We start from the raw sequence: 18913 nt of genomic DNA, 5'->3' as shown, positions 1-18913 counted from the left end.
TAGCCTGATCTTACCGAGTTCCAGGCCAGCCAGAACGACATAGTCAGAACCTGCCCCAAAGAAGGGGAGGGTGTCTATTATTAGTGTGGTTCTCTTTTATGACCATTTTCCAGAGTTCTTTTAGGTCAGTGCTTTTGTTGTTGTTTTGGGGATTGTCCGCTTGTCTTAATTTTGGGGTCAGCATTGGGGCTATAGACCAGTGGTGGAGGGATTGCCTAGTATGTGCAAGGCACTGCATCAACCTCTAATTCCACAATGAAGTAAAAGACAAAATGAAAGGGTTGAGTCCTAGGTATGTAACAAGGACATCTAGGTCAGTGGTAGAGCAACATGACTGAACATCTCTTCCCAGAAATTGGGTTGCATGCATGCATACACACTCAGACCTGCATTTTTGATAAATTTTGAGCCCATCTGTCGGAGGCCAGTTTAAAACCCAATTTTAGATGTGTTAATTATGAATCATTTGTGTGATATAATAGACCTGGGTAGTAACAGGCATTGCTTTCCTAAAATCCCTATTTCTAGTCGCACTCATCTATATGGAAATTTAATTACTCAATTTTCTATTATAAAACCAAATTCATTTTTGTTTGGACCACAAAGAACAATAACCCCGGTCCACAAAGAACAAGAAGTCTTTGGGAGAATCAGAAGCATGCCAATCCTTTGTTGAAGTTAAATGAAATCGGAACAGCTGTTCAGCAGCAGCAGACATAGGCACTGCATGTCTGCGTGGAGATTTAGTTGATGTGATCAAGTCGTCCTGGTGGTGGAGAGCCTGTGGGGCTGGATGGGTGTCTTCTCAGCATGCCTCTCCTCTGCCTGGGCAGCTCAGCGGCGGGTGCCACAGGACAGAGGGGTCTTAGTCTTGTTTCCGAGGGTCAGCTTTTACTGCTCTCAGGACTACATCTGTTTGTGCCTCAGCTGATGGGTTAATCTTCACGGAATGGCCAACTGGGTTTTGTCTTCTTGCGGACAGAATGAGGTAATGCTTATGAAACAGCTCAGACGCCACCATCTGATCTCACTGTGTTTGGTTTGCAGAGGGAGCTGCTGAAATGCAAGCAAGAAGCCAGAAACCTGCAGGGGGTGAAGGTAAAAGGCAGACATTGCGTTCCTTCTTCCTTTGCTATTTTATTTTTTGTAAGCCTCTGAAGTCGAGTGAGCTATTTGTGAGCGTTGATAGCTGGCTACTGGGGGACTGTTGGATTTGCTAGGAGTCTTTACCAGGCTTGGTCTAGGAGTATAGGAGGGGCTTTGTGGTGGGCAGAGACATGCTGAGGAAGACATCTTTGTTCTGCTGAGGCTTATGCCTCGTAGTTGTGACTCATGGTGCTGTCACTTGCCTCTGCGCCACCTTGACTTTCTCTGTGTGAGAGCACCCCCCCTCAGTTCAAAAGAATGCCCTTTTTAGGAAAAAAGAGAAGGGAATGGTTGGAATGGTTAATAACATTCTGACAGTTTAGAGACACAAAAGGATAGACCATGAAAATTCTCCCACCAGCTCTGCCTCACCCTGCCCCATCCCATCCCGCCCCACTGCCCCCTCAGCCAGTTTTGTTCCCCTGAGGCAACAGTTATCCAATATGTCTATTTATTGCCTTCTCCCACTTTTCAACCCAAATAATAGTACATTACAAGCACAACTTGGCGTTGTGCTTCTTTCGCTTAGCAGTGTGTTTGAGAGGTTGTTCTATAGAAAATGCTCTCCTTTTTAATTTTGCTTTTATGTGTGTGGATGTTTTGCCTGTGTGTATGTCTGCACAACTTGCGTGTCTGGTAACTGAGGAGGCCAGAAGAGTGTGTTGGATTCCCTGGAACTGGAGTTACAGATGGTTATGAGCCTCCATATGGTGTTGGGAATTGAACTCAGATCTTTTGGAAGAGCAACTAGTATGCTTAACATCAGTAACATTTCCCAAAGCACATTATGTAACCTCAGTGCTTTGAAGTATTTAAAAGCAGTAGTGTGCCCTTTGATTAAATGAGATTGAGAGATTCCTGATAGGCTTAAAGAGTCATTGTGAATAATGCCAAATCGAAGGATCTCAGAAGGTATATCGTGAAATTGCTCATTTACTAAGAGAGTTACTGCCGTTACGGAGGACCTGAACTTCACTGACAGACACACAGACACACATGTGCACACCCCACAAATAAAAATGAAAGCTTTGAAAATTGTTTTTGGCAGTCCCCGAAAACATTTAGACTAGCTGCCACGGAGGCTCCTTTCTCTGTCATTCTCTGCCATCTATCCCGTAATCCTGTGGAGTGCGCTTTGGAAATGTGCTAGGCCGCAAATGTCAGGGACATCTCAGATTACCTTTGCCATGTACTGACCTGTCACCTGGGTGATTAGAAATGGGTTCCCTACCAGATCTGGTTCTCATTTGAGATAAGCGAACCATGAATTCAAGGCCATCCTGTATCACCTGGAGCAGTGGTTCCCAGCCTGTGGGTTGCGACCCCTGTGGGGGTCAGTGACCCTTTCCCCAGAGTCACCTAAGGCCATCAGGAACATCAGATATTTGCGTCATGACTCATAACAGCAGCAAAATTGTGGTTAAGATATAGCAACGAAAATAATTTTATGGTTGGGGGTCACCACAACATGAGGAACTGTATTAAAGGGTTGCAGCATTAGGAGGGCTGAGACCCACTGCTTTAGGAAATGGGGACTAGGCAGAGAGAGAAGGCGCTAAATCACGTAGATTGTTTATACACCCAAGAGGTAGACGAGAAAACTAGCGGGGAGGAGGAGGACTACACTGTTCAAGCTCAGTATCTTCCAAGTAAGACATGATGGGCATTTAATGTGGATCTATGTCTGTCTGTTCTCAAAAGCTACCCCCTTCTTGTCTGATTAGGATGAGCTGTAGGCGAGGGAAAACCCGGTTTCTCTCGGTAGGGCAATGGATGTGATTTCCCTGTCGATGATGGTGTCTCCCCAGGTCCTTGTGGCAAAGTCCTTGCTATTCCTTTCATCCCCCAGTTTGACAGAACTAATGCTCGATGTGCAGTGCAGCGAGGAACTCAATAAGAAGCACTGTCTGGGCGGGTGATGGATTGAGGCTGCAGTGGTGGGTGTCCTTATTCCCCCAGGATGCCTTGCAGCAGAGGTTGACTCAGCAGGACACATCTGTTCTTCAGCTCAAGCAAGAGCTTCTGAGGGCAAATATGGACAAGGATGAGCTGCACAACCAGAACGTGAGTCAAACGTGTGAACAATGACCTCAGAGCGCCCGTCAGTCACATAGGATGCTTCGCAAAGGCTGCTCAGCCCGCCCTTGTAATCTCCTTATTTTGTTCCTGGGTGCCCATCTTCCGTGTCTATAGTTATTTTTATTCCTATAAGACTCATTTCTGGTCTTAGGTCATAGCACCTAAGCCCACAGCACCTCGGATGGTCCTTGACTCGGCCTCAGCTTGGAGAACACTGAGGCCAAATTGTGTTTTTACCATCTGCTTAAAGACATGGGGAGCTGGTGTGTGTTTTGTCACAGCCTGCTGTAACTGTTGTTAACTCTTGTTGCCAAGCTGCTGGTTGGTATATAATACCCTGAGGGTTGGTATATAATACCTCCATGCCACTGAATTCTTTCTTACCTTTGCAGGTGGATCTGCAGAGGAAGCTAGACGAGAGGAACCGGCTCTTAGGAGAATACAAAGTAAGAAATGCCCACCTGGTGACCTTTTGTGATTGACCCATGTTAGCTGATGCTCAAAGGGCACTTCCATATTCAACTCTCTCTTTGCTCTCTGGTAGGAAATCTCTCCATTAGCTCTGAAGCATAGATAACTTAGCTCCGGAAAGGAGCATAGCACAGGAACGCGGAAAGAGTGGGTGACAGACTCACCTCTATCTCAGTAGCAAGGATGGCCCTTAGTGGCCCTCCTACAAGCGGTTTGCTCCCTTCTTGCCTTTCTAAGAATCCTGGCACCATGTAAGATTGTGATGGTGTAGAAAGCCTTCCAGGCATAGCGTGAAGGAAGCCCGTGTCCCTGAGGCTCTTCTTTTCATGGGGAAGGGTGTACAGAGTGTGAACCACTTGATATCCGTGTTTGCACACCTCTGAAAGCTTATCTCCCTTGCAGAAAGAGCTGGGGCAGAAGGACCGCCTCCTTCAGCAGCAGCAGGCCAAGTTGGAAGAAGCACTCTGGAAACTTTCGGATGCCAGCTACCAGCAGGTCAGGACGCAGCAGCCACTGGCCTGCCTGACCCCTTGACCTGAAGAAAACCCTTTCCTGATTTGCTCTGTTTTCCAGGTGGATCTAGAACGGGAGCTAGAACATAAAGATGTCCTTCTGGCTCACTGCATGAAAAGAGAGGCAGACGAGGTAACTCAGAACTTGGGTCTTCCTTCTCATGTTACAGGACCAGGTTTGTTAGGGTTCTTTATAGTGAGGTGTTGAGTGCAGGTTCCAGGACCTGGGTGTGCAGCGCAGTGGTGGAACACTTGTCTAGTGTGCTCAAGGTACCAGGTTCACTCTCCAGCCCTGAGGGGACTGGAGTGTGGTACTTAGCGTCTAACATTTAGAAATGAAATATGAAAAACCAGGGACCCTCTCTCTTATAATGAAGAATATTAAATTACATAAGCAACTGAACACAGTCTTACTAGCCCAGAGTTGGGTTTAAGATACAAGTGTTCTAGGTCAGGCGGTGGCGACACATGCCTTTAAACCCAGCACTCGGGAGACAGAGGCAGTATGATCTCTGTGTGTTCAAGGCCAGGAGTTCCGGGACAGCCAGGACTACACAGAGAAACCCTGTCTTGAAAAACAAAATAAAACAAAAACACCAAAAAGTATACACACGCTCTTGCAGTCTTGATAAAGAGTACTGGAGTGGCTGTGGGCTTCCAGACCAAGGCCCAGTTCATTCACTCCGCGTTCGAAATTCCTAGTGAGTGTCAACTGCAGCCTTGATACAGCAGTGGGGAAAGGGAGACCACATCTCCATTCATGACACTAAAAATGTTCTTTTCATTTGGTGTGTTTGTGTGTGCATGCATGCACACGCGTATACACACCAATTCTCATCTTCAGCCTGGTTGAATCAGGCTCGCTTTTCTGCTGCATACACTGGGCTAGCTGACCCATGAGCTTTCAGGGTTATTCTCCTGTCTCTAACTCACACCTCACTGTAGAAATGTGAGATTTATGTACATTGTTTCACCTGGCTTTTTACATGGGTTATCGGGATCAAACTCAGGTCGTTTGGCTTGTGTGGCAGACACTGTTACTCACTGAACCATATCCGTAGTCCCCACATAAGACTTCTAATGTAAGCAGTAAACCAGTAAATAGTTACATGCTACACCGGAAAGAGCGGTGTAGAGAAAAAGGTGTCTTGGTTTGCAGTTATCTATCTTGTTAACAGCCATTGTTTCTTCTTCTAGGTGACAAACTACAACAGTCACAGCTCTCAGCGCAATGGCTTTGTTCTTCCAGTAGCAGGGAGGGGTGCCGCTTCGGTCACCCACAGAGGGGTAGGTGCCCTGGCGATCACCAGCAGGCTAAGCCTTTGATTCTTGCTCCTGATGGGTGTATACAGATGCAAAATTAAGTATCCTCCAGTATCCAAAATTAAAAATCAATTGTTAAAATTAAGAGTTAATGGGGGCTGGAGAGAGATGGTTCGGTGGTTAAGAGCACTGACTGCTCATCCAGAATGGATCCTCATGGAGGCTCACAACCATCTGGCGCCCTCTTCTGGCCTGCAGTATAGAACACTATACATTTTTTAAAAATCTTTTAAAAAAATCTTTACATCTTTAGAGTTAATTAGTAGTCACTCAGTAAGTATTGAAGGAGACATATTTTCCTCTTCGGAACTCAAGCCTCTAGCCTGGGAACTTCCCCGTTAGTCCTCCTCAGCCCAGTGGTTGGGACAGGGATGGGAATATGGCACGGCTCCCTGCCACCAGCACTGTCATTTCAGCCACAGACCAGTGACCTCCAGCTCGTCCGAGATGCTCTCCGCAGCCTGCGCAACAGCTTCAGTGGCCACGATCCTCAGCATCACACCATTGACAGCTTGGAGCAGGGCATCTCCAGCCTCATGGAGCGTCTGCATGTCATGGAGACACAGAAGAAACAAGAGAGGAAGGTAATACTGCGATGTCTTGTTTAGGCAATCCCCTGGGGCAGCCTGGTCTAATGGGTCCATCCTTTAAGCAAAAGCAGCATCAAGATGATGATGATGATGATGATGATGATGATGATGATGATGATGATGATAAAACAAGACCCTGCTGAGGGCTCCAGATGGGCTTTGTTGGGGCTTCCATCGCAGAGGAACTGACTGTGGATGGGGTATGACAATCCAGGGAAGGAATGTGTGGTAACTTGGTGCTCAGCAGCTGTGTGGCTGTGTAAGGAATTGTGGTTCCTGAGTCCCCAGGATCCCTGCTGCTTATTCTCCTTCCCTCACTCCAAGAGGAGCTGACTCTGGGTGAGAAAACACATGGGGAGAGCACTGGAAACTAGAGAGCCTTTGTAGCTGCAGATGCTATTAAGATGAATATGTCACATTTCATATGTTGTGGTAGAGGACATAATTTTTGTTTCCTTTCCTGTTTTAAATTTTTGGGTAAATCCTTCTGCTGATAATAAATAACTCTTCACATCGTTATGGCTTTCTAGGTTCGGGGCAGGTCACTCAGAACTCAAGCAAGCAGTGAATACCGGGCATCCTGGCCCCCTAATTCAAGTAAGTACTTGTTATCACAAAGTAAAGATATCTGGAATATTAGACTAGAAATTTGGTTCCCCTCCTCCTCCTCCTCCTCCTCCTCTTCCTCCTCCTCTTCCTCCTCCTCCTCCTCTTCTTCTTCTTCTTCTTCTTCTTCTTCTTCTTCTTCTTCTTCTTCTTCTTCTTCTTCTTCTTCTTCTTCTTCCCCCCCCTCTCTCATTTTTTGGTTCTCTTTTGGTAGCATGCAAATTATCTTTCAGGACCACAGATACTAACTAGCACATAGGGCTGAAGGCACCATGTAGACACCAGCTTGTCTTCTCCATGTTCAATGGAGGTGTGTCTTCAGCAGTGAGGCCTTGCTGTCAGTCTGTGCAGAGCAATCTATAGGCTTGGCAACAGCATGGTTGTTTGGGGGTTTCCCATGGGATCCCTTTGGCCAACAACTCAGTTAGATGTAACCCAATCCTGGTGTTGGAAGCTTCATTTGACAACAAGAGATGTCCAATTGGAGATCTGTCTTCTTCATTATTTGATAATTTCATTTAAATTGCATTCATAAATGTGTATATTTTACAAAGTTTCTTCATATTTGATTTCCAGACTACTTCTCAAATGGCTCTAATTTTAGCTGTTTTTCCCATATTCCCTTCCTTATCCTCCACTCCCCTCTTTCTTGCTTGACCCTTCTGTTCCAGCTCCCCACATCCATACATATAAGTGAAGACATACCATGTTTGACTTATGCCCATGTCTTAGTTTGGTTTCTGTGCTACAACAAAACTCTATGATCAAAAGGCAAGCTGGGGAGGAAAGGGTTTATTAGGCTTACACATCATCATTGCTGTTCATCACTGAAGGAAGTCAGGACAAGAACTCAAACAGGAGCTGATGCAGAGACCTGGAGAGGAGCTGCTTACTGGCTTGCTTCCCATGGTTTACTCAGCCTGCTTTCTTAGAAGTCAGGACCACCATCCCAGAGATGGCACCATCCACCGTGGGCTGGGCCCTCCCTATACTGATCACTATGAGAAAATGTCATATGCTAGATCTTAGCAAGGCATTTCCTCAGTGGAGACTCCTTCCTCTGGTGACTCTATCTTGTGTCAAGTTGACACACAAAACCATCCAGTACAGCACATATAAGTGAATACACACCATATTTGTCTTTCTGGGCCTGGGATATCTGACTCAGGATGATTTTTTCTAGATCCATCTGTAAACAGAGACTGAACATTTGTTTCTTGGTCACCCAGACCCAAATAAGCACACAGAAACTATATTAATTACAACACTATTTGGCCAACAGCTCAGGCCTATTTCTAGTTAGCTATTATATCTTAAATTAATTTTCTATTATTTTGTATTTTACCACGAGGCTTGTGGTTTGTTTCCTCTTGTTCTTGGGCAGCCACATGGCATCTGCCTCCTTCAGCAGCTACATAGTCTCTCTGATGGGTGTAAGATGAAATCTCAAGGTGGTTTTGATTTGTATTTTCCTAATGGTTAAGAATGTTGACCATTTCTTTGCAGTGTTTCTCAGCTGTTGTTGTTATCTAAGTTGTTCTATTACTAATAAAGACTCAGGAGTCAGATATTGGGGTGAAAACCTGAAAGATCAAAGAAGTGGAGGGGGAGTGACCAACTGACCTTCCCCCTTTTCACCAGAGACCCAGCAAGCACATCTGTCTCTACAAGTCCCAGATCGACAAGACCGTGAAACCTCTAAGTCCCTCCCTACTCCTTTCTGTGTGCCCTCTCTATCCATATTCTTGGCTTCTCTATGGTTAATCCTAGTTGCTGGCTGTGTCTCCTGATTCAAGGCATCACAGTGCAATCAAATATTTTGCAACACGGAGTTTCCTCATGAGAATTCTCTACTTAGATGTGTATCCCCTCTTCCCCCCACCCCAAGACAGGGTTTCTCTGTTTTACAGTCCCAGGTGTCTTGTCACTCACTCTGTAGACCAGGCTGGCCTCGAACTCACAGAGATCAGCCTGCCTCTGCTTCCTGAATGTTGGGATTAAAGGCATGCAACACTACCACCTGGTCATAGATCTGTATCCCATTTTTAATTGGGTTGTTTTCTTGATATCTAGTTTTTTTGTGTGTTCTTTATATATTTTGAAGATTAGGGATCTATCAGATATGTAGTTGCTGAAAATCTTCTCCCATTCTCTATCCTGCTGTTTTGTCCAAGCGATGGTGTCCTTGGCCACACAGAAGCTTTTTAGTTTCATGAGGTCCTGTTTATTACTTACCAGTCTTAGTGCTGTGCTACTGGTGTTCAGTTCAGGAAGTGTCTTTTTTGTACCAGTGTGTCCAAGGCTACTCCCCACTTTCTCTTCTATCAGGTTCAGTGTATTTTGTTCTATGTCGAGGTGCTCGATCCATTTGGAGTTGAGTTTTGTGAAGGGTGAGAAGTGTGGCTCTGTTTGGATTTATCTACATGCAGAGATCTTCAGTTTGACTTGCACCATTTGTTGAAGATGATTTTTTCTAGTGTGTATTTCTGGCTTCTTTATCAAAAAATCAGGTATTCATAGGCACGTGGATTTATGTCTGGGTCTTTAATTTGATTCCATTGATTAATGTGTCTGTTTATGTGCTAATCAGAAATTTTGTTATTTTCATACTCGCAGTTTCTGGGTAGATGCTTTTGTGCAGTGCTTCACTTATATGATTTTTCCTGAGCAAACAAGAGTCATATTGTCTGTAGGAACATGAGGACTCAGGATGTCGTTACCACCAGCCATATGGAGAATGCTGCTGACATGGGCTGAACTATCTGGAAACTGCAAAAACTCAAAACATTTGTGCTGAATAAACCATAAAACAAAAACCATGAATCTAGATCACTCTAGTTTCAAATACTGCACACACAGACCCACACAGAAACAAAAGTCTGCTTTTTCTAGGGGCAGGGAGTCCAATTTCTTTGGGGATTGTCTTAACACTTTTGAGAGTCCAGGTCATTATTTAAGGCCTTTAACTACAGACTTCTTTTAATCTCCTACGCCAGACTTCTGAACAGGTCTATACTTATTCTCTTTCATTTCTTTTTTAAAAATGTTTAACATTCATTTGTTGATTGTATGTGTTTGTGCGCCCATGTGCCACAGTCCCCATGTAGAGGCTTGAGGTCAGCTTGCAGGAGTCCCTTCTCTTCTACTCCATGGGTTCCAGCAACCAAACTCAGCTTTGCAGCAAGCTACCTCGCCTGCTGAGCCATCTCTCTGGCTGTCTTTCCTTCACCACCCAGTCTAGTTCATTCTTGCTCTGCGCAGTTATTCCATTTATCCTCACTGTTGAGTTGCAGTGACGATTTCATTGTGGACTCAAGAGGCTGCATCTCAAGCCTTGCCTTCCATTGTCTTTCCAAAAGCTTTTAATATTCTCGAGTGGTCTAATGGAAACAGTCTCCACCATCAGTTCCAGTGCTGAGCAGGGATGTCCTGTTGCCGGCGCCTTGAGCATCCCTATAGTACCACCAAAGAAAGACTGCAGGCACGGAGGAGCCAGGCAGGCTTGCTGCTGCTTCTCATCGCAGTCTGCTGGACTAGAGCCATCAGCTCTCCTTCTATTCTCTGAATGCGAATTCTCAATCCCTCCCCCCTTTGACTCCTTCTCTTCCTAGCCCTTGGCCACTGATGCTCTGCGATGCCATTTGAGACCTCGTCCCAGACCTAGACTGTCTCACGGTCTCTTTAGGGATACTTTTCCATTCCATGTGGCTTCAAGCATTCTTGTATGTGGATTACTATTGCAGTTTTAGTCTAATCCCTGCGCTTTTCTGAGCGGCAAGGGTATGGATTTGAATGGCAATGAGATGTTCCTCTTCATAAGTTCAAAGGCTCTTGAAATTCATTCCTCAAACTAAATGCAAACCAACAGAGAGGAAAAACAGAGAGACTATAAAATCAGACATATCTGCAGTACAGTCTTGGGGCTGCCAATCCACACTGTATGGCTATAGACAAGAATGCTAATCAGTGGCACTTGGTCTGAGGTTTTTTGTTATCAAGTGGAGACAGTCTTGAAAGATTTGAGCATTACATGAGACTTCACCCGAAAATCACTGGCAAACTATTGGGACCATGATACCTGAGGCAGTGGTAGCAGGTTCAGAACTCCTTCCATCCCACTCTGGCTGTGCCCTTTTCCTTTTCCAAATTTTCTCAGCCAAATTCCTTTCCTGTCCTTGACTCATGAGGCAAAACAACAGCATTCAGTGTTTTTTAAGATTTATTTTATTTATTTGTGTATGTGTGTGTGCATACTACATATATGTGGGTGCCTGCAGAGGCCAGAAGAGGGCTTTGGATCCTCTGAAGCTTGGATTATGGAGTGTTGTGAGCCACCTGGGTGCTGGGAACGGAACTTGTATATGCTTTTAAGTGCTGAGCTATCTCTCTGGCTCCTTATTTCAGATTTCAAAAGTAACACAGCAAAGTTAGTGGAATAAAATTGAGAGTTCATATATGGGTTATAAACCCATATATGTATAGTTATTTGACCTGGGACAAGCAGATATCCTACAACATGGGGTCTCGACATATTACCGTATGTCTGTAAAAGATAGATCTATACAACTTCTAAAGAAGGAAAAGTATACATTTCACATGGCAATGAATTTCTAGATATGACATCAAAATCATATGAGGCTAAAAGCATGTAAAGTAACAAGTGCTAACGAAAGACGTGGAGAAAATGGAACTCGTCTGTGTTTCTTTGTGGTTGCAGCCACTGAGGAAACAGTTTCCCAAAAAGCTAAGCACAGAACTATCACAGGAAGCATAGGTATAGACCCCAAAGGATTGAAACAAATGTTCAAATCCGAAAAGTCAGCACAAATGTCTGTCAACTGTGAAATGATTATATTCGGCTATAGAAAGGAATAAAGTACTGATCCATGTTAGAACATACTCCTATAATCTTGTGCTAAGGAGGTAGAGACAGGTGGTCACTGGCACTTTCTGGCCAACTAGTCTCCCCGAGTCTGAGCTCCAGGTTCAGTGGGATACCCTGTCTCAAAAAGTAAGGCAGAAAGTGATTGAGGAAGACATCTGTCATGACCTCTAGCTTGCACACACACACACACACACACACACACACACACACACACACACACACACACACACGCACGCACAAAGTGAAAAAATATTTTAAAAACCCAAAAGGACATATTTGTACATTTATATGAAATGTCCTGAACAAGCAAATTATTAGAGAGAAAGAAGGTTGGGTTAGACACATGCCAAAATCAAGAAGGAACGGGAGAGATGGTAAATGACTGCCTTTTACAAAAGAAGAAATGTTTGTTACATTCGTTTATTTATACTGTGCGCGTGTATATGTGGGCACACATGTACCCCAGTGCTACCTGTTCAGTTCAGGTTTCTGTCAGGAATGGGGACCATATCTGGGGTGAGATAGTGGCAAATGTGTGTAGCTTTGTGGATGTACTGCCACTGAATGGCACACTTAAAAATGGTGAATTCTGTCTTAATTCTTAAAATAGTATAATTGCCGTGAAAAACCAAAAACAGGTATAATTCTGAGTTCTGCCTGGAGTATAGAAAGCTGCCTAGAGCCTTCTGCATTAATAGCAAGAGAAAGTTGGCTAACCTAAAAAGTCACATTTTGAACCCATCTGAGAGATGAGGTCATAGGGAAATTAGTCAGCCTAGAAGCCTAGAACACAGGTTGCTCCAGAAAGCAAAAGGATGCTAGCACCAGCTTGTGTGTGGTGAAGCCAGGAAGGGTTATGGGGCACTGGGCCACAGATAAAAGGAATGTTGCTGAGATTTCCCCGCATTGTTAAAGGCTAAGCAGAGAGCCCCAGGTGCCGAGGACATAAGAGTTTATAACATGCAGACACTTTCCCATGGACTTCTATTCTGTGCATGAAAATGTTTGTTTGTGGGGGACAGAGTCAAAAGAATACCTCCCCCTGTTGGTGCAGGTCCAGAGGACAGGAACATGTCCACCGAAAAAACACAGGGCCCTATATGGACCATTGTCCATTGTGGAGAAAAAGACACCTGGAGAGAGCACCTCCCCCCCCCCGCGCCCTGCCCCAGCACCAGGCAGAGGTGAGGGTCTATTCCAGCCACGGGGAGGGGACAAGTACACAGTCCTCCATCATGAAGCAGGAGTAGGACACTTGGAGGCACAGTAAAAGGTGCCTGTCAGAGGTAAAAGCAGGCAGAGTGACAGGGTCACAGGAGTCTCCCTCACCTACGCTATCAGGTATAAGCCTCCAGGAGCCAGCTCTTCCCCTTAATAGAATCTGGAGGAACATGAAAATGGGTGTGTTCTGAGATACCTTAGTACAAAGTCCCAGCCTCAGCTAGGATGCTGTCTAGGTTCCTTGTAGCTGTCACCACTCCTGTGCTCACAGAGGGACACAGTATACTATTTCCAGGGATGTTTTTACTCTCCCTGTCTCTGTCTCTGTCTCTGTCTCTGTCTCTCTCTCTCTCTCTCTCTCTCTCTCTCTCTCTCTCATCTCTGTCTTTTTCTCCTTCTCTCTCTCTCCCTCCCTTTTCCCTCTATCTATATAGATAGGTGTCTATAGAGTCACACTGTGGCCAAAGTCATGACCTTATTCCTTTGGACCTCCTGTGTACTGGGATTATCTACTACCTTAACACAAGGTATCTAATGTTCATTAAAAAATTGTGAGGACCAACTGTGGCAGTAGTTGCATACCCCTTTAATCCCAGCACTCATAGGCAGAGAAAGGCAGATCTCTCAGTTCAAGACCAGCCTGGTCTACCAAGCAAGTTCTAGGACAAGCCAGGGGCTACACAAAGAAACCCTGTGTAGAAAAAGCAACAACCAAAAACAAAAGAGTGAGGCCTACTTGGTATAAGGAGGAGAACTGCCTTCTTCAAGTTCTCCTCTGTCCTCAGCATATGTGTGTATCATGTTCCCATCCTCCCTCCCCACAAAAAAAGTGCATTTTTAAATTAAGAGACATTCCGGGCTGGAACAATGGCTCAGTTGTTAAGAACAGTGGTTGTTCTTCCAGAGACCTGAGTCAATTCCCATCACCCAACATGGCAGCTCACAGCTGTTGTAACTCCAGTTCCAGGAGATCTGATGTCATCACACAGACATGCATTGTAGGCAAAATACCAATACATATAGAATAAAGATAAAGATAATAGGAGAGAGAGAGAGAGAGAGAGAGAGAGAGGAGAGAGGAGGAGAGGAGAGAGATTCCCAAAGCAAGCAAGAAAAAGAAAGAGTCACTGCTAAGAACCACATCAGTCTACAGAGCCAACACAAGCTGTGACAAGGATGTTGGACCCATGAGATCAGGAATTATAAATAATAGATTAATGTGTTCAGTGTTTGTGACAAAAATGTGCCAATGAGGGATTTTAGTAATGTGACTATAGCAGGTCTTTCTCTGGACTGCCAGCTCCCAAATAATGATACAGAGACTTTTACTCATTGTGAAAACTTGGCCCTAGTTAAGCTTGTTCTCAACTAGCTCTTAAAACTTAAACTAATCAGAGCCAAGCGGTGGTGGCTCGTACCTTTAATGTGACACTTGGGGGCTGGATCTCTGTGAGTCTCATGCCAGTCTAGTCTACAGAACAAGTTCTAGGACAGGGCTCCAGAACTACACAGAGAAATCCTGTCTTGAAAAAACCAACAATAACAAAAAATGTAACCCATTTTTACTAATCTACATTCTCTCAAAGCCCAACTTCCTCTGCATCTGACTGGCGAATCTCCTGTTGTACCTTCAGATCCTTTCCCAGAGTTCCTAGCTCTCCCTGGAAGTCCCTTCTATCATCTTTTGCCTAGATATTGGCCATTTTCCTCTTATTAAACTAATCAGAAGGTGCTTTAGGCAGGTGAGGAAGAACAGAGACACATCTTCAAACAGTATACAAAAAGTTTATTCCAGCATCTCACCAGTTTTAGCCCAATAAAAGGCTCTTTTTCTATCATCCATAAACTATATACAGTAAGAACAATTATCTGGTAAGAATTACATTCACAATGTTCAATCCATTTGTATTTGGAAACTTCGGAGAAAGTACTCTATTATCTGTCCTATCTTGGTGAGTTTTGTACCTAAATCACTTTCTATGTTGTATTAGCAACAAAAATATCTTTTTTAGACCTTAAAGCATTTTCTTAGATAAACATCTTAAGTGTTTATGTCTGCCCAACCTTTTTAAAACCTTATACCCTCTTTTGTGAGTTTCTTTTCTGAATTGTTAACAAAGAAATCTGTAAGACGTATAACTATCTAGTCTTTAACACCATGAGAAAGAGAGACCTGAGAAGAGAAAACAATACCTGAGTAACAGGGAGTGCAAAACAAACAACTTCCAAAACTATAGAAATGGCAGAGACATGCTGGCTGCCTGGACAGTCTTCCGAGGTTCCTCTGTAACATTGGGTATCCATCTTCAGATTACAGGCCCAGAATATCTGACTGACGTTCTGTGAAGCAGAGGAATTTTGAAGGATGCTTACCCTTGTCTTGGCAAAATTTGGCAGCTGACTTCCTCTGTGTCCTGCTTGTCCAATGTGGACAACATACTGTCAGCAGTCAAGGCAAGGGCAGTTTCTTCACCCAGTGGCTTGTTTGCCACATTAAAAAAAAAACTTCATATAGAGGTTCTTTGGTGCCCATCATCTTCTTTGAAGTGGATTGGTGCTGTAAGGAGGAAATGTATCTTGCTCTCATAAAAGCCTGATGTTATTAAAACATCTTAAATGCCATATTCTGTAGATCTCTGTAGTGTTTATATCTGTCTAAAATATATCTCCATCTAACCTTGAAAATATATACATGAAGCTAAATAAAGCTTATTTCTGTTTATATCTAAAACATTACTACAAGTTTGGTTATCTTAATTATCCCAAATAATTTGTAATAATAGTTTTCAAGGATTTAAATTTCATATTACATTTTAAAAATGAGTGTTGCATAGGTTATATACTTTAAACAAGAGTAGAAACATATATGTAGTATATTGTAACAAAAATAACTTTAACTCTATATCAATATACAAAAATCCATACCAGTCTAAAGTATCTGAGACTAGTAGTTTCTTTTTAATTTAAAAGTAGATTCAATAATCTACCCTATTATTCCTGAACTCAGCATCTTAGACAGCTCGGCCATGCTGACATTATCCTATTATTCCTATATTCCCCCTTTCTTACTTTTCATTTCCCACCCTCTTTCCCCCAACAGTAGATAGGAAAGAAAGAAAGAATAGAATAAAGAGAAAGAAAGAGAGAGAGACAGAAAGACAAGAAAGAAAGATAGAAAGAAGAAAGGAAAAAAAGAAATCCTTTAACCTTTCTTTGCTTGGTTTCCTCCCTGACCATGACCAGTAACAACTTGCAACCAATACCTTAAACAATGACAAACATCCATAACCACCAAAGACCAAAACCACCCATCACCTTTCAGGAATGTGGGGCGTTGTGTTCTCAAAATTGCTTCCTGTTGTTAGGAACAGTGACATATTTAGGGGACCCTGAGAAAATTAGGATAATGGTCAAGTCTTGGGAGAGCCAGCTGTATCGTTTGTTGTCTATTCTCTGTGTGATGGGAAAGTACAGGGCTTAACTGAAGTCCTGGCTTGGGTAGTCTGTGAGGCTGGGCCATCTTAGCTAACTGCTTTGAAGTTGTCCTGGATGCAGATTTTTGAGGAAATGGCAATAGAGGCATTCTGAGAGGCTGGATCACCTGGGCTATCTGTCTTGTCTTCATTGGTGTCTGGTCCTTTTGTTCTGAAAACATACGAACTTTTAAAGGTACCATATATATCTTCATCAATACAAATATGGAATGTGTAGTGTGCACACATCAACTAAAGATGGTTTTCTGTTCTATGTTTGATCAGGTAAAAGGTATCTCCCAACTTTATCAGTTTGTTTGAACTGCACAACCAAACTGTCATGAGGACTTTGTAGCCAACAAAATTTATCATCTTATCCAACTCAGAGCTGTTCTCATGCAGAGAGATCAGAATATATGTCAGCTGTCTTGTAGTCTTTCTAGGTTTCTTCCTTCATGTCTGCAGCCAAGATTTTCAGGAGGTCTCCCCTGGTCAAATCTTTATTAATTTTGAGGAAATCCATTGCTTTTCATTTCCTGTAAAAACAAAGGCATAACCTCTCCCCCAACACAACACATTTTCTGACCTCCATTCTGAAGTTAAGACATCCTTAAATATATAGGCTGGCTTAATTCAGCAGTTTTTTTCTATAATCTGATATCTTTTGGTAGCTGTTGTTTTAGCTTATTATCAATTAAAATTTAAAGTTAATAAAGAACTGTATAGGGTCCAATTTTTCTGTGTTATGGTATTTCCCATTCATACATGATTTGTTCTTTTTATATTATTTATTTTACCTTTAAAGACTTTATTTTATTATTTTAAGCTATATTTTCCTATGACTACCTATATCCACTTTCTTTTCTCTCATTAGCTAAATGCATTTTTAAGCATTCAGAGGTTTTATGTCTGGACCTGGCTTTCTGCATACCTGCAGCCTTCTCTGCTGGTGTCTGGCTCCATCCAGCTAGGGTACATCCAGCAGGCTACCCCACTGGTTCTGGGTTGCTGCCACTGCTTGCCCTTCTGTGAGAGCCATGGACGCTGACCAGGAGCCATGCCCGCCTGTCCTGGAATGTTGCTGGGCCTGCAGGCTTTTCTCCCTAGTCTCCCACTGAGTAGCATGCCACCAAGAGTAGTGCTGGGCTGCTTAGCAGGGCCTCCCAAAGGAGCTGCTCCTCTCTAGGCCAGCATCAGTATTGGGCCTGGAAGCTGCATCAGGCTCCGTGTCTGAACTTTTCTCAGCTTTCTCTGGCCCCAGGCTTGGATATTTGTGTCTCCATATTGGATGCCAAGTGTAGCAGTACTCCCTTTGGACCGCCAACTCATGAATAATGACACGAAGATTTCTTATTAAGTATGAAAGCTTGCCCTTATCTTAGGCTTGTTCCCAACTAGCTCTTAGAACTTAAATTAACCCATTTATATTAATCTGCATTCTGCCACGTGGCTCTTGTTACCTCTCCTCAGTACCACACATCCACTTCCTCCGCATCTGGCTGAGGAATCTCCCATGCCTCAGATTCTGTCCCTGGAAGTCCCACTTTTCCTCTCCTGCCTAGCTATTGGCCGTTTAACTCTTTATTAAACCAATCAGAAGGTGCCATGGCAGGTGAGAAAGGACAGAGACACATCTTCACACAGTGTACAAAAAGATCCCACCATGAGATAGAAATTTTAAGGAAAAAATAGAGAGGTTAAAAATAAAAATACAAGGACAGGCTCTAGAAACTACAGGGAAACCCTGTCTCAAAAAAAAAAACCCAAAAAAATAAAAATACAGATAAATATGGAAACAGTCGCCAACACAGGTATCAGTAGGCTCAGCACAGCTATACAAGGAGTCCACCAACTTAAAAGTATGGCGATGTAAATTAGCAAAATTTCAACAAAAAGAGAAAAAGAAAGGAATACGGGACAGAAAGGAAACACGACTTGAGCAGAGTAGGTCAGACATCAGACTAAGATATGTGATAGCGTCACTGAAGGAGAAGAATGAGAATAGGACAGAGACAGATGTGATGAGCTAAACCTGCCGCCACACACACCCGTAGTGCCACTCAGGAAGCCGAGCCAGAAGATGATGAGTTTGAGGGCTGACCTGGGCAGTTTGTGACCAGCACAACAGTAATGGAAAGATACCTAGTTTGGTGGGAAATATAACTTGGAGTAAAACAAAAAACTGGACTGAGGATGTGGCTCACTTGGTAGAATGCTTGCATAACATGCATGAGGCCATGGGTTTGGTCCCTAGCATTGCATAAACTGGACGTGGTGGTGCATGTCTGTAATCCCAGGACTGGAGAGGCAGAAGCAGGAGAGTCAGAAGTTCAAGGTCATCTTTGACCTACAGCAAATTGGAGGCCAACCTGCGCTGCATGAGATCCTGCCTACAAAAGAAAAATAGACACATAACATTTGGCCAGGTCTTTTGTTCTTTAATGTGTGCAGGTGTTTTGCTTACATAATGTCTGTATACCATATGTGTGCTTTTGCTCATGGAAGTCAGAATAGGACATTGGACCCCCTGGAACTGGAGTTACAGGAACTTGCTAGCTGCCACGTGGGTTGTGGGAAACAAACCCATGTCCTCTGTAGAGCTGTAAG

The 18913-nt window shown here is 43.6% G+C and overlaps 1 protein-coding gene across 1 annotated transcript in view; it reads left to right on the top strand.

The window, feature by feature from the left end:
* Dixdc1 (DIX domain containing 1) overlaps nt 1-18913 on the top strand; it is a 73083-nt gene that overhangs the window by 43603 nt on the left and 10567 nt on the right. The window contains 8 exon segments of the mRNA XM_038324010.1: nt 1048-1098; nt 3106-3210; nt 3618-3671; nt 4099-4191; nt 4270-4341; nt 5406-5495; nt 5948-6115; nt 6652-6718. Of these exon segments, the coding sequence (XP_038179938.1) occupies nt 1048-1098; nt 3106-3210; nt 3618-3671; nt 4099-4191; nt 4270-4341; nt 5406-5495; nt 5948-6115; nt 6652-6718 (700 nt within the window).

The sequence above is a fragment of the Arvicola amphibius genome, chromosome 3, assembly GCF_903992535.2.
Source record: "Arvicola amphibius chromosome 3, mArvAmp1.2, whole genome shotgun sequence".
Lineage (NCBI taxonomy): Eukaryota > Metazoa > Chordata > Mammalia > Rodentia > Cricetidae > Arvicola > Arvicola amphibius.
The sequence above is the reverse complement of the archived record's forward strand: the minus strand, read 5'-3'. Positions and strand labels throughout refer to the sequence as shown.